The sequence below is a fragment of the Mytilus californianus genome, unplaced genomic scaffold, assembly GCF_021869535.1.
Source record: "Mytilus californianus isolate M0D057914Y unplaced genomic scaffold, xbMytCali1.0.p SCAF_1, whole genome shotgun sequence".
NCBI classification, from domain to species: Eukaryota; Metazoa; Mollusca; class Bivalvia; order Mytilida; family Mytilidae; genus Mytilus; species Mytilus californianus.
Genome location: NW_026262581.1, coordinates 114887205 through 114902627, shown reverse-complemented (window position 1 = coordinate 114902627; position 15423 = coordinate 114887205). Strand labels below are relative to the sequence as shown.

Below are 15423 nucleotides of genomic sequence, written 5' to 3'. Positions count from 1 at the left end.
ATTGATTAAAAAATCCATTTATTGATTTAATAACAACATGAATTATGAGCTGAAATTTATTTTTAATCTTTTGTTATCACAATGAATTTTAGTAATTATTTTAGTCAAATGAGGCTTTTATTGCACCCTATCACTTATGTTTATGTAATGTAAGAATTCACACTTCATGAGTACAAGTAAAAATAATGAATTCGCTTATACTCATGGTCAGAAATAGATAATGTATTCTTCATGTATTTTTCTTTCTTATAGAGACTGTTTTTTATGATGTAAAGATGATCATCACATTTCATCTTTCATTAATACAAATAATTGTAAAGCTACACTCGAATGAGCAGACACAAATGCCTTATGGTTTACAATATATTTTCATTTCATTGAAGTACATAGAATCTTGATATTTTATTTCATTGATTATAGGGTGGAGCTGTGATCAGAGCAGCCAGGAGAATGGTAGAAAGAGTTGGTTACGATCCTGATACTGGATTACATTTAGACAGGGAACCAGATCCTATTGGATCACCTGTGATTTTAGAAGACAGTAAGAGAAATTTACAACAGAATTATTTCAGTTTTTGTAATAATTAACTTATGCTATTTGTTCCCTCTTGGACAAATGCAGAATGTCCATACACAGGGCTCCCTCAGTCTGCATTCCTGGGCTTGCTTAGTGATATTGTATTACAAAGGATATTTGAATAAACAGATTTATCAATGGAAGATAGAAACAAACAAAAACTTTTGTTTAAACTTGATCTTACTAATAGCATACTGAATATTCTAAAAAAAAGTTTATATAATGAGTTGTTTTGTAGTCATGTAATTGTTCTTGTTCATAGTTTATATTGAGTATTAATAAATATCTGCGTCTACTCAATATTTGGAAGGCAGAGTTATTTGCTTGCATTTTTTGGAGTTGAATGACATTTTTATATATGCTTTTTAGTTGATGATTTTTTGGATAAGAGGAAAGAAAACTTGCCATTAGAAGAACAACTAAGAATCCTGTTAGATAACATGGATGCTGCCAATAATAATAGAAAGGGTATGAAGTAGTTAAATTGCCTAAATGTAATCTTGTATCTTTGGCAAACTAAGTTTCTTTATCTTCTTTTTTTAATTAGAAGAAAATTTATTGCCTGTGTCAAATTATGTTTGGTTTGTCTTAAATTAGACGCAAGGAATGACTTGTTTTGTCTTGACTCAAAGAATTTGCAAATGCAAGACTAAGGTGTGGTTCCGGCGACAGGGTTAACAATTTTAAGTTTATGATTAGTCACTATAAGGGGAACCACTAATGGTAAGTTAATGATATTTGGTATGCAGTTGAATTAGCATTGGTATACTTTATTTTGATGTAGATTATATGGTCCAGCTCCCTTAGTCATGGTTCATTGACTGGAATTTTTGCATAGTCTACATGTTAGAGATTGTGAATAGGTCAGTTTAAAGGGAACCACTTATGATGTGTCAGTGCTATTTAGTATGCATTTTTATTTAGCATTGTCATATCGCATTTACATGGAGATTACATGGCCCTGACACATCAGTCATGTTTCATTGACTTTGGAAGTTTTGCATAATATACATGTTAAAGTATTGTCATTTAAATAATCAACATTTGTTTTTATGTCCCTTCCATAGCGGAGGGGGCATTGAATTTTACCCTTGTCCATTTGTACGTCCGTAAGTCCCAAAATTGGTTTGCGTTTCCTAACTTTATTTTCCCTTAACCAAATGTTATGAAACTTATACACAATGCTTATTACGACAAAACACAGATCAAGTTGGAATTTGGATGGCGTTGCTTTTACCTTTCTAGAGTTATGCCCTTTTACAAATGGAAAAATTGCTGAAAAGTTTCTGTTCTCTAAAGTTTGCCTCAACCAAATGTTATGAAAAAGTTATACACAATGCTTATTACAACAAAACTCAGATCAAGTACGAATTTGGGTAGTGTCACTTTTACTGTTCTTGAGTTATGTCCCTATATAAAGTTGTATACAAGTGGGGGTATCATATGTGTCCTATGGACACATTCCCCATTTACTTTCAAAATTACACACAGATGAGACATATCTGTGTTAAAAGTTTATATATATTAAAACTTTTAAGGTGATTAGACACTAAAATTAATATACAATACATATTTTGAAAAAGGGTTTTAGAAGGGGGTTTCTGTTATACTTTCTTTGAAATTCATCAAGAAATTAAATTGAAAGATCACTCATGGGATGTCTTAAAAATTGTTTTATTTTTCTTCTTAGGTAAACAGACCAAACTGATCAAAAGAATCAAAAAGGAAATTCTAAGAGTTAGAAGAAAGCTTGCTTTACAGAAAGGACAGAAAACAAGTGATGCAGACGAGAGTGTTGACACAGGTTTATATTTTTTTTAATAATGTTTTTCCATGATGTTGAATCTACAATCACTATTAATATCCAGTTACAAGGAGAGACAAAAAATGTACTTTGTTAAAAAAAAACCACTTTGATTCTTACGAAATGTTTTTGAAACTGATATCAATTGTATTGTTAACAAATTTGTGAGTGTGTTTGTCACCAAAAGTCAAAACCAGCTGTGGGTCTTCTGCTCTGAGATTTGTTTCTCTTTAGGCCTGTACCTGTCAACGCAATAGAAGACTATAGGTCTGCAATCTATCACACACAAATTCTCTACACTTTTTTATGTAATGCTTCAATCTTTTGATAAGCCATTTAGTATAAACTGATAGTCATGTCTGACATAAGAAGTAAAAGATTAAAGTTCAAAAAAAATTTTTGCGGTAACCTCAGAATGCTTCTTTATTATGAAGAAGATTTAATACAGAGAATTCACTTAAAGAATGGAAAGAAGCTACATGCAGCATTATCTTTAACTTAATCTCCTTTACAGAAGATGCCCTTTTATAATTTTGTTTGGTAATAATGTTCATCACATCAATCCTCATGGCCTGGAATTAAACAACATAACAGATCAGATTATAATGATTAATACCTTGTCATTTACCTAAAACTCAATAGTGAGGCTCATTTGAGAACTAACAATAAAAAATTCTCCTATTTTCTCAGGCTTAAATTAAAATATTGTTTGTTTGCAGTTTACCGACCAACCCTTGAAAATCCCCCCGACTGTGAAAATTTTATTGCTTTAAATTTTAAGAAATTATTTTTAAAACTTCTATTGCCGAGTACAGAAAATTCAGGTCCTTTCCGAAATTGATTTCAGTCTAGGTCAATTACACGTTTTAAGTTCGGTTTTTCTTGCCTTCCCGTCAAGCGTTCATGTGACCGTTTAATGATAAAGCACATGGAAATAGTTTACAGGTATCCATGAAGTTATGTCCTTTACGCTGTCAACTTCTGTCAATTTTAAGACAAATAACAAACAAAAAAGTTTAATATTAAACTGTTTATACAGATTCAGGCACATCGAATGATGTCTTTGATGGTATCATTGAAGAAGATGCAGCGGATATTCACAACCGACACGATAACTCATCTTTGTCTAGTCCTATAACATATGACTTCGCATTCTTATTCAATTTTTAACGTTTTTATACTGATATTTTCATTTTTTATTTTTAGGCAGTTAAGCTGCCTTATGCTACCACCCTTGATTTGTGTTCTTCCCACTGAATGGTGTAAAAAGTGCTATTGTTATTATCTAGCTGGGTAATATGTTATTAATAACTAATTGGGCACTTTTTTCATACTTTCAATTCTGGAATACAAAAAATATGACCAGAAAAACCTTAAATGATCGTCGAACCACCCAAAATTTTTGAAGTTGCACATAGGAAGTAGTGCTCAATAGAAATCCGTACGTAGTTTATAATCCCATGTGCTTTTGGCTAAGATGACAAAGAACAATTGTATGAAATATTTCATCGCCGAAAATCTCTAATTGCAAGTCGTTTACATTTCCCAAATGGCAAACGGCACAGCAATATTGTTCATGTACAACAAATCTCTATGATAGAGGAAATAAAGTTATACATAGTAGTCTAAGTTGGCGGTAATTTTATCTTACACGAAACGTAAGCTAGTAAGTATTCTGATGTTATAAAGTAAGTTTTGTTTATCATGATCTTCTTTTCGTTTAAGAAGATTGTGATTAATCAATTAATTTCAATTAAATGTATGCACATTTAAATTCCTTTCTTTTATTAAATTATTCCGACTAAACTTGCCAATAAAGTTGTTGTTGTTTTATGAATGACAAAGATGAAAATCGACGTTGATCGGATGTTTTATAAAATGTGGACAACTCGTCCCAGAGACAACTCGGACCGCTTGTCAGATTTACTTAGGGTTTCATAAAATGTTAGACTAACATGTCTAGCGGAGCCATCAATCTTTCGTTTGTGCCTTGGGGTCTATTTAGGGGTATTTTGAGGGGCCTTAAGAAGGGAGGAGTTTACTATAGAACCCTATGGGATTTTATTTTTTTTCAATTTTCAAATGACTATTACTTGAAAATAGTAAGTGATAGACGCACACGGTCTTCAGTAATAATAACAGGACAATAGAACAAATCAAATAAAATATAGGGTGAGTCCCTGGGGGTCATCCCACCCCCTTCAATTCGAAAATGTGCTTTTTTCTTGTAAACGGTCGCGATCCCCACCCCTAAACCATATATATACTTGTGTTGGGACAATAAAACAAATCAAATGAAAATTTGGGGGAATCCCCAGCGTCACCCCATCCCCTTATGTTTGAGAACTTGTAAAACGGTCGAGATCCCCACCCTACTGCATATGTATTCTTGTATGGAACAGTAAAACAAATCAAATGAAAGATAGGGGAGTCCACAGGGGTCACCCCCTTGTTTTTTGAAAACTTGTAAACGGTCGAGATCCCCACCCCTAAACAGTATATATTCATGTATGGGACAAGATAACAAATCAAATGAAATATAAAGAGAGTCCCTGTGGTCACCCCCACCCCCTTCTTTTTGAAAACTTGTAAACGGTTGAAATCCCCACCCGTAAACCATATATATTCATTTATGGGACAAGATAACAAATCAAATGAAATATAGGGGAGTTCCTGGGGTCACCCCTACCCCCTTATTTTTGAAAACTTGTAAACGGTCGAGATCCCCACCCCTAAACCATATATATTCATTTATGGGACCAGAAAACAAATCAAATGAATTATAGGGGGAGTCCACGGGGGTCACCCCACACCCCCACATTTTTGAAAACTTGTAAACGGTTGAGATCCCCACCCCGAAACCATATATATTCTTGTATGGGACAATAAAACAAATCGAATGAAATACAGGGTAAGTCCCCTGGGGATAACCCCCCCTTTCCCCTTTTTGAGAACTTGTAAACCGGGTGAGATACCCAACCCTAAACCATATTTATTCTTCCTGTTCGTCATTTCAAGAAGATTTGAATGATATACAGGGTCAATCTCCTAGGGGTCACATATGCATATCACTTTACTAGACCTAACCAATTTGTACTGGACTTTGCCCAATGTCAGGCGACCATGGGAATGAAGAATTATGGGAGCTCTGTTTGGAAGACTTTGTAACATCATCCTGTTACAATTATTTCTTGTTTCTTATAAAATTTAACTGATGCAAAAATAAGTCTAGGCTAATTGAATTTACTTTACTTATTTTTTTAATTATTTCTGGGCCTATGAAAATTTTTATTTATGGCTCATTTTAAAGAAAACATATAAATCTTTCAAGCAGTGTAAAGCCCAAGAATATTTGACCAAATGTTTTATAATCACCTGTCATTTTACTCCAAACTTGGGATGGAGTGACATCATGGACTTGGTGAAGGTAAGGATCATTTACATTTACTATGGGCAGGTCAATCAGACCTCACCTTTGATCCCTGTAGTAGTAAACCTTTGGCTGATTTGTGTCTCAAAACTTTTGTACTGTAGAACCCAAACGCAGTGTTACTGCCAGGGAAGCAAGTCCATTCATACTATTACAAACTCGTACTACGTCAACTTGTACCACTAAAAGTCAACTGGTACCAACGTTAACTACCAAACTAGAACAACTGCAATCATTGCGAACTTGTACCATTGCAAACTCATCATTAAAAATATACATTGATATATGCATTGCTTTTGAGAACCTTGATAAAATATTAATTAATTTGCCTTAATAATCAATTCATTAAATAAACATACATGTACAATATACGAATGTTTAATGTTATTCTTTCAAATCTTAAAAAAAAAATGAAGCAACACTGCCACAGTTTTCATAATTATTTTTGCTTTGGTTTTTGGTTAACTGCCTATAGCGCTTACAGTGCTTTGATTTTTAATGCTCGGGTGGCACATTGATAGTAAAAAAAATATCAGAAATAGTAAATAGAAATAGTAAAAAATGCCCCCGAGGTCATATGTTATAGGACTAATCTTTGTCAACTTTCTGTCTCATACAGAATCTTTTGAGCTCGACTTTATGGAACCAATTTCATTGGTTAAACAATTCAAAAAGCAGTTTGAAGTATGTCATATTTTCTATAAATCGTTGTGAAGAAGACAAAGATTAAAACCGTGAATATATGGATACCTGTAAACATGATGCCTGTACAGAGAAAGAACTCATTTAAAATGTAAATGGATAGCGGCCATGCCAAATCAATGAGAAGCAACCCAAAATACACAAAGATGTAGAGAAAATGAATGATTAGCTTGAAAAATAAATATACTCTCTCTATATTAAATCGATCTTCGATTGCAATGAGTATGCTCCTTTAGGATAAGGGGGGCTGCCCCACTCATTGCAACTATTCTCTTTCTTACAATATTAAATATACCCAAACTTTGTGGCCTGTCACTGTGTGAATTGAATTTAAAGCATGTTCTTAGGACCTATGCTGCCAATTTTTTTATGCTGTCAAAACATTTCAGTACAGAACATTTACTTTAATGGGGTGCTATGGATTTCACCACAAACTAGTAAGTTTTCTTTGGTTTTCATTTAAGTCTGGCATCAACATATCTTTCAAAATATAATCGTATTGCATATAATTAAATATTGTTAGAAATATGAAAACAGTCTGCCCTTTTTTCAATTGAGGAAGATTCAATGGCTGATTTTTTTTTTATTAAAAATACACTCTTTAATACATTGTCTTATAAATCTTCAATATCTACATTTTTCTGATGAAAATACTCTACTCATGAAAACTTTCTAGTCAAGAAGCATATATGTCATTGAATATATTTCTTTAAAACAGTTCTAGTCATTCCTTGTCTACAAGTGTTTCAGTATTCAATAATACCATATTTTATATCATAAATTGAATTAAAGTTTTAGTTGAAAAGATTTTTTTTATCTGACAATGCCTGTTCATTTCATGTTGGTTTTTAAAATAGGTTTTTTTTTTCTTAACAAGAAACTTGGTTTGTGTAACTGCTTGTTTAAACTTTTTGGCTGATAAAATAAAATATTTTTCCTACCTACCGACCCTTCAGTCTGAAGGTACAGTCGGGAAACTGCAAACAAACATATTTTTAAGGTTAGCCTCATTGTGAACTTTCAATTTTTATCTAGTAGCATTATAACAGCACTTTTATATGAAATTTATTTCTCTTCTATTTGCTGTTTCTATTCCAAACAAGGTGATTAAGAATAAACACATGACTGGTCAGCTTAGGAATGCCACATCCTCTTGTAGACTTGCTTACAGTCACACATTCACAATTCTGATTTCCATGTCTAACACAAAGCAGGGTTAACTCAAAGGACGTTACTTTGAACATGACATTATCCTGAGTGTACATGGAATATCAGTTTATCAATCAAGCAACACAGGGTTAACTTAAAGGGAGTTACCTTGATTATGATATTATCCTGAGTGTACATGGAATATCAGTTAATCAATCAAGCAAAGCAGGGTTAACTCAAAGGGCGTTACCTTGATTATGATATTATCCTGAGTGTACATGGAATATCAGTTAATCAATCAAGCAAAGCAGGGTTAACTCAAAGGACTTTACCTTGATTATGATATTATCCTGAGTGTACATGGAATATCAGTCAATCAATCAAGCAAAGAAGCAATTTTAACATTATTCTGTTGATTGTGCAAATATTCCACATTAATTAAATGTATAGCTTAATTGCTTAAAGGAAAAAAAAGACAAGACAGGACATTAATTTCTCTTAAATGTTTATCATTTTGATATCTTTTCTTAGGAACAGATGACGATTCTGCTGAAGAGGATGGTCAGCCATCTACACCCCAACCTCGTAACATAAGATCATCATCAGCTTGTAAACCAGAGAAGACGCCAGCAGGCCGAGGGACTCCAGGAAGAGGGAGAGGTAGAGGGAGGGGTAGGGGGCGTGGAAGAAGAGCTAGTCATAGTAGAAGTGAATCAGAATCTGAACCCCCTTTACCGAGACATTTAGGTAAAGCAGGAATGTGGATATTATCTTAAGTTTATCATATTAAAGTTTAATACTCCCTACGGTTGTTTGCAAACAACTGTTAAAAATATCAAACAGCTGTAATAAAATAACAAAAAAAAAGGATTGCAAAAAACTTGAAGTTCATAAAGTTGATCATAAGAGTATTGCTTGTGGGAAAAAATTTCAATCTTAAAAGAAATAATGAAAAATGGTGACTCCCTTAAAAGAAAGAGGTCTTCAACCAGAGTGAGAGATATAAACAATGTAGTTTATCTTTTAAAAGTTATTAAATATTTTGTAACAAAACAGCAAGTTCTATAGGTTCTGCTATCATTCCAATGAGTCCAAAACTGAACAGTAAAATTAGGTCATCACTTTTTTCCATAGCTGCAATAAGGTTCAAACAATACATATAAACAAAATTTTAGGCCCAGAAAAATGAAATTGGTCCTAATTTAATAAATATTAATTATTACATCATTGCAATTTATTACCTTGGAGTGTGTATATTTCAGAAAAAAGACGATCATCTGATAGTTCGCGTACAACAGAATCATCAACTTCATCTACAAAAACTGAGGAAAGTGGCTCATCATTAACAACACCATCAGGTGTAAATAGACGAACTAAGGTGTTATTCAGCAAAAAAGGTTTTAATTCAAAAAACAATTCACGGTGTTCTAGTCCAGTTACCACACCTAATACACCACCTATCAGTACTCCTACAACTAGGAAGCCAGGCAGGCCACCGAAATCCAAACAAACTAATACAGAGTCAACAGAATCCCCTCAACCGCCTGTACTAGAACCAATGAATATAACGTCTCCAAGGCTGAGAGGTCCAGGTAGTCCTGCAGCCAGAAAGAGATCTGCTAGTGCTATAGCCTCTCCTGATCGAGATTTACGACCGTCTCCACCTAAACGAACTAGTTCTATGGTTGAACCTTTATCTCAATTTGCTGATCCTCCTGATTTAACAAAAAAAGACAGTTTCATGAGATATCGAGGACCAGATAATTTAAGAAGTTCTTCGGAATCTGAAAGTTCATCTGTGATAAGTTCAAGTGATGATTCATTATCGGAAAGTTCAAGTGGTTCATCCAGTAGCAATAGTAGATCAGGTAAGACTCCAGGCTTTGCTGTCATTAGTGATGGTAACTAGATTTAGGAAAAAGAACCATACTATTTGAACTAAACTGTAGAAAAATTGTATCAAATATTTGAATTGGAATACCTATGGGTCTAATATATTTGGTACAAGTGGAATTGTCTGTTAAATAGGTTTTTATTGACTGATGATGACATTTTCACAGATGAAGGACTTGAATTTTAATTTACATAAAGTATAGCTGAATTTAAGAAATATCATTTATTGCTGTAACAGGTAGCAACTAAACTGTATTATTATACTGATTTTTTTTATCTTAATAGATAGTATACACCTGCAAATCTTTAATTGTACTATGCTATTCCTCTGTGATTTTCATTCAATCTTAAAACTATCCTGCACACATCTCCAAGAAATGTTTGGTACAAGTTTTGAATTACAGTTTTAGAGTTTTGTACTATTTTATATCCTAGAACCAGTGTTTATAACTGCATACATGTACTAAGTTTTGTACTTGGAAGCACTTTTTGTATAATGGGCATTTTGCTTTGAATAATGCACAAAGCTATTATTTTGTTTGGCTAGCTTTTTTGAACACTTAATTTTTGCTTGCTTTTTGTATATCTAATGAACCTTCAACTTCATAAGTTCTTAATGAGCTTCCCATATGTAAACCTGTTCTCTTTTCAATATATTATTTTATGTTTTTGAAACTAAGATGGAGTCTTTTGGTAAAACTGTTGTCAAGTTGTTATTAAATATTCAATATGATATTTTTTCTCATTTTCATTTGTTTAATTCATAACTTAATACTGTACAATATTGACAGTTTCTGAACGGTTGATTTTGGTGTCTGCATATTCAGCATGTTCAATTAAATGAAAAGACAAACAAAATCCTGTCATTACTCACATATGTGGTCGTCTCTCATGATATTACTGAGGACAGATACAATATAAAGTAATTGTGATTTGGAATTCTAATTATTTATGTAAGTGATCTGTAGCTATCTCTGGACAAAGTTATTTTTCCATTGCTTTAAATCATTTTTATCATGAAAAAAACATGGAATATTGAAAAATAATGTTGCAGACATCACTTTCATCGATCATTTTTATCTCAAACCAGATATTGGTAGTGAAAAAGATTGAATTTTACAATGCCAATATATTATTAAGCTAAAATTCTAAAGTATTTTATACTATAGGTTTATTGCACACATTTTATTCATAGAACTGTAATTCACAGTAGATTTTTTTAGTTTGAAAAAATTGATACACATAGTGCTTTTAGAAATAAATCTAAAGTCTAATATAAATTAATATACTTGAATTAAATGTTAATTATAACTTATAAAGTGCTCGGGAGAAGTTGAAGAATCATTAAAATTTAATTGTTGCCTGATTGATGCTTGATGGCTGCTTTATTTTTGTTTATACGTGGATAGATCAAAATTCAAATGGCTTACCAAAGTTGTCTGAGGATGGTGGCACAGAAAGTGATGGATCTAATTCTCCAAGCTCAGCTAGATATGGTAAGAGATTTTTTGGATAGAGTTTTCTTGGTGTGATTCTTGGTGAAAAGCATAAATGCTATCATCATTGTCAATTCACGTCATTAATTCATCATGTTTTTTAAAGATATAGGTGATCATCATTTAATAAGGTAAATCATAAGGGTGCCATGTCTGGTTTTTTTAGATATAAGTCTAAAAGTTAAGTCATAATGTAACAGATAGGGGGAGATTAAATCATTAACACATTTTTCAATATTTCATTGCTTGTACTATCCACACCTTAAAACAAAGACATCATAATCTGTTTGTAGATTGCTTTGCATGGGTTTTTTAGTTGTTTAACCAGCATTTTTCCTGAGTAGACATTTATTTTCTAAATATATCATGCAATACTGTAAATTTTTTATCGCCAGAATTTCGTTGCAGAATGTGATACATAGGGATGACAATCCCGCAGCGGCGGAACTATTTATATGAAGCTTTATATTTCAGCAGGTAGAAGACCTGGATGCTTCATTGTTTGTATACAGATGCCTTATGTTAAGAAGTTTCAGTTTTTCATTTGTCCATTTTCTGTGACCTCATTTTCATGGTTCAGCGACTGCATAATAAAATGTGTAGTTTTTTTTTGTCATTTGAATTTCTCACTTATTATGAGTAATAGGATAACTATATTTGGTATATATATATGGGTTCCTTGCAAGGTCTACATGTCTGTAAAACAAGGTTCACTTGACCTCGACCTCATTTCATGGATCAGTGATTAGATCCCTTTCTCAGATACTAAGTAATAGATCAACTATATGTGGTGTATGTAATTATTGTGAGGTGTACATACATGTCAGTCTGGAAGTTTCATCTGACCTTGACCTCATTTTCATAGTTCATTGGTCAGTGATAAGTTTTTATGTTTTGGTCTGTTTCTTAAATATTATAAAGAATAGGTACATGTCTGTGATGCAGCTGTTTTCATACCTTGACCTTATTTTCATGGATCATTGATAATGTATAGTTTATGTGATACTTGTAGTGAAAACTTCTTTACGACTTTCAACATGAAATCAATTATGGTCAGTAAAGCAGGCCAGACATTTCATCGGTGCACTCTTGTTATATTGTATAGATTATTAATAGATGAATTGTTGCTTCAAATTACATGTACTTAAAGAAAAGTCTACATATGAAGAAAAAAAAAACAATTGCTTGAATGTAGCATTTTTTTTATTCGCATGTTTTGCTTTTAATGTTGCTCTAAATTTTGATTAAGTATTTAAAATGTTAACGAACATTGTACAAGTTGTAGATGCATTAATTAATTATCAATCAGAACATTGATATACTGTATTGTATTTACTAGTTAGTGTGCAACTGATTTTTCTCATCACTTGGCGTCCGTCGTGGTTAACCTTTACAAAAATCTTCTTCTCTGAAACTACAGATCCAAATTCAACCAAACTTGGACACAATCATCATTAGGGTATTTAGTTAAAAAATGTGTCCAATGACCCTGCCTGCCAACCAAGATGGCCGACATGGCTAAAAATAGAACATAGTGGTAAAATGTAAGTTTTGTCTATTATCTTGAAAACCACTATAAATAGAGAAAAAAATCTGACAAGGGCAGAAATGTTTGGAATTATGAGATCTACCTATTGTCCATTTATTTTTAAACTGTCAGATGACTTTTTATAGGAGTTATTGCCCTTAAATGATGAATTTTACCAACTTTTTAAAATTTTTGCCTATTATCTTAAAAATCATAATAGATAGAGGGAAACTGTATATAGCAAAATTGATCAGCAAGATAAGTTCTACAAAGAAGTCAACACGGTTGAAATCGTCTGATGACACCTTATTGGAGTTTTTGCCCTTTAAAGATGATTTTTACTAATGTTTTGTGTTTTTGTCTAATATCTGAAAAAGTATAATAGATAGAAACTTAAATAGGCAAAAATGATCAGCAAGACAAGATCTACAAATAAGTTGAATAGTTGAAATCTTCAGACAACCCCTTATTTGAGTTATTGCCCATTAATGGTGGTTCTGACCAATTTTTTGCGTTTTTGCCTTATATCTGAAAAACTGAAATAGATAGATAGAAACTTAGATTAGCAAAAATGATGAGTAAGACTTAATCTACAAATTAGTCGACATGGTTTAAATTGTCTGATGACCCCTTATTGAAGTAGTTCTCTTTAATAACAATTTTTATCATTTTTTTGCGTTGTTGCCAACTATATGAAAAAAAACTATATTAGATAGATAGAAACTTAAATATGCAAACATGATCAGCAAGACAGGATCAACAAAGAAGAGATTTTTGTCATGAAATCTAGTCCACAAAGATGGAGAGTAACCATTGTTCAAGATGCACATAGACCTAGGTGAGCAACACAGACTCTTTAGAGTCTCTAGTTTTTTTTTTAAATACAACTCATATTTTTAAACTGAAATTATACAGATAAATAGATTAAAATAATTAATCAAGGTTTTTTTGTGGAATATATATGTATATGTATGTGCCTAATATTGCTGATTAAATATGAAATGATGATGTGTATAAATATATAACATTTACACTTACAATACATTGCATGAATTTAGTAACATAATATCATGTGTGTCCTAATATACTGAATGAGTTATAATATAACCTCAATGATTCTGTGTAAAGTTTTCAGATAGAAATACAAATTGTTTCTTTAAATTAGGTAAAGGATTGTTTTTAATTCAAAAGATAAAACATAAACAAGGTTAAAAGCTAGGTCAGTTAGTTTGCAAATTTGACTGGTAACTTAGATTGGTCTTCAAGTCAAACAAAATACCAAATTTTCTGTCAATTTTACTATTTGTTCCAATTTGGAGTTAATTTTTTTGGAAGAATTTCTGATAATTAGGAGTTTATTTACTTCCTTTGCTAGAAATTGTTGACATTACAAATCATTATGGTTATTTATATATCCTTTTAGTTTTTGAATTAGTATAGAAACCATATGTGTATATGATTGCTAACACAATGACTATGTATATTGATAACCAGCACCTTGTTTCATTTTCTCCTTGCAGTGCTTTCCCAAGCTAGTGATAGACAGCTGTTACCAGAAGATATCAAATAATCCGAAATTTATGCCAGCAAAATGTTTGATAGAAATTTAATAAAAGTGATATTTTCTATGAGCAAGCTGGCTGATCCTTCAATAAGAAAATCTCCTTGTTAGTGCTCTTGTCATTTGTGCAATCAGTTTTGTGTCATTTATTATAAAATGGCTTATTTGGTGCTGTTTTTTTTTTATATAAAAAATTTATGTATGAATATTAAAATCAGAGCACCCAAACTTGGATGTTTTCTTTGTAAATGGGAAATCACTGCTTTGCAAATGTATATTTTATAATATAAATTCAGGGAGAAATATTTTTATTTATCTTTGTTGATGTTCTTTTTATAATGTTTGAATTAATTTGTTTCATTTGATAAAAGCAGTGATTAAAATTGTTGAATGTATTTCTCCTTGTGTGGTACTAATTGTAGCAACCATTATAACCTCAGCTTCAAAGGCAGTTGGTGAATCTAGCTTGCATGAATGTTTAACTTTCCCTGCATGCACAAATAGAACCAGCCAGCATGTTAAGCTTGCTTGTGAAGCAGAATATGCAGAAATTTTTCTTTCGGATGATAAGAACTTGTGTCTGAAAAACAATAAAATTAAAAAAGTTGTGAATTCATCTGAACCTTTTGTTAGAATAAATCGAAGTCATGTGGCAAAAATTTCTTCTGTCATGCCTATGGTCCAGCAAAAAAGAAATAAATCTGCACAAGAAACAGAAATGAAGCACTGTGAATCAACTTATGTATTGAGACATAAAATCAACAGCGTTACAGAAATGTTGGAATGTCTCCGTGATGACAGAAATGAGATAGGTATAGACATACTTTGGCATGCTTTTACTCAGGTTGTTAGCTTGTGTTTTGTTTGTTGTGGGTTTTAAACTTTTTAATTGAACTTTGTTGATCAAAGTATTAAAATATTCTGTACTAATTATTTATATTTAAGAGAGAGAAAGATGGTTTTAAGTTGAATACAAAAATACAGATTATTTGAAAGCAGTTATTTTACTGTACAGTGTAGCTGACATTTTTTATTGTTGATGTTTTTATATCCTATTTCCAAATAAAAATTCTGAAAATAATATGAAACTTTTAGTTATTATAAATATAGAATTTTTAAATAGGAAGTCCATGAATTCTGACAAATTATTATTATCATTTATTGAAAAGAAAGGTCATCAAATGCATAGATCATTACAAGCACTCATTTCATCAATATATTGTAAAATGGAAATTTATGCTACTTTTTATTATTGTGACATTTGTGAGAGAATTTCTATCACA

At 31.9% G+C, this 15423-nt stretch overlaps 1 protein-coding gene across 5 annotated transcripts in view; it reads left to right on the top strand.

Moving 5' to 3' along the window:
• LOC127731067 (bromodomain-containing protein 1-like) overlaps window positions 1-15423 on the top strand; it is a 37397-nt gene that overhangs the window by 13577 nt on the left and 8397 nt on the right. Inside the window, exons 8-14 of one of the 5 annotated variants that reach the window (XR_007995485.1) lie at window positions 421-541; window positions 947-1045; window positions 2268-2381; window positions 8194-8409; window positions 8925-9530; window positions 10965-11051; window positions 14100-14952. Coding sequence is in view for 3 of the 5 variants with exons in the window: in XM_052239913.1 (XP_052095873.1) it covers window positions 421-541; window positions 947-1045; window positions 2268-2381; window positions 8194-8409; window positions 8925-9530; window positions 10965-11051 (1243 nt within the window). In the remaining 2 variants the exon portion in view is untranslated. The remainder of the gene's footprint in view (window positions 1-420; window positions 542-946; window positions 1046-2267; window positions 2382-8193; window positions 8410-8924; window positions 9531-10964; window positions 11052-14099; window positions 14953-15423) is intronic. The other 4 variants (XR_007995489.1, XM_052239913.1, XM_052239933.1 and 1 more) reach the window with 4 other exon arrangements.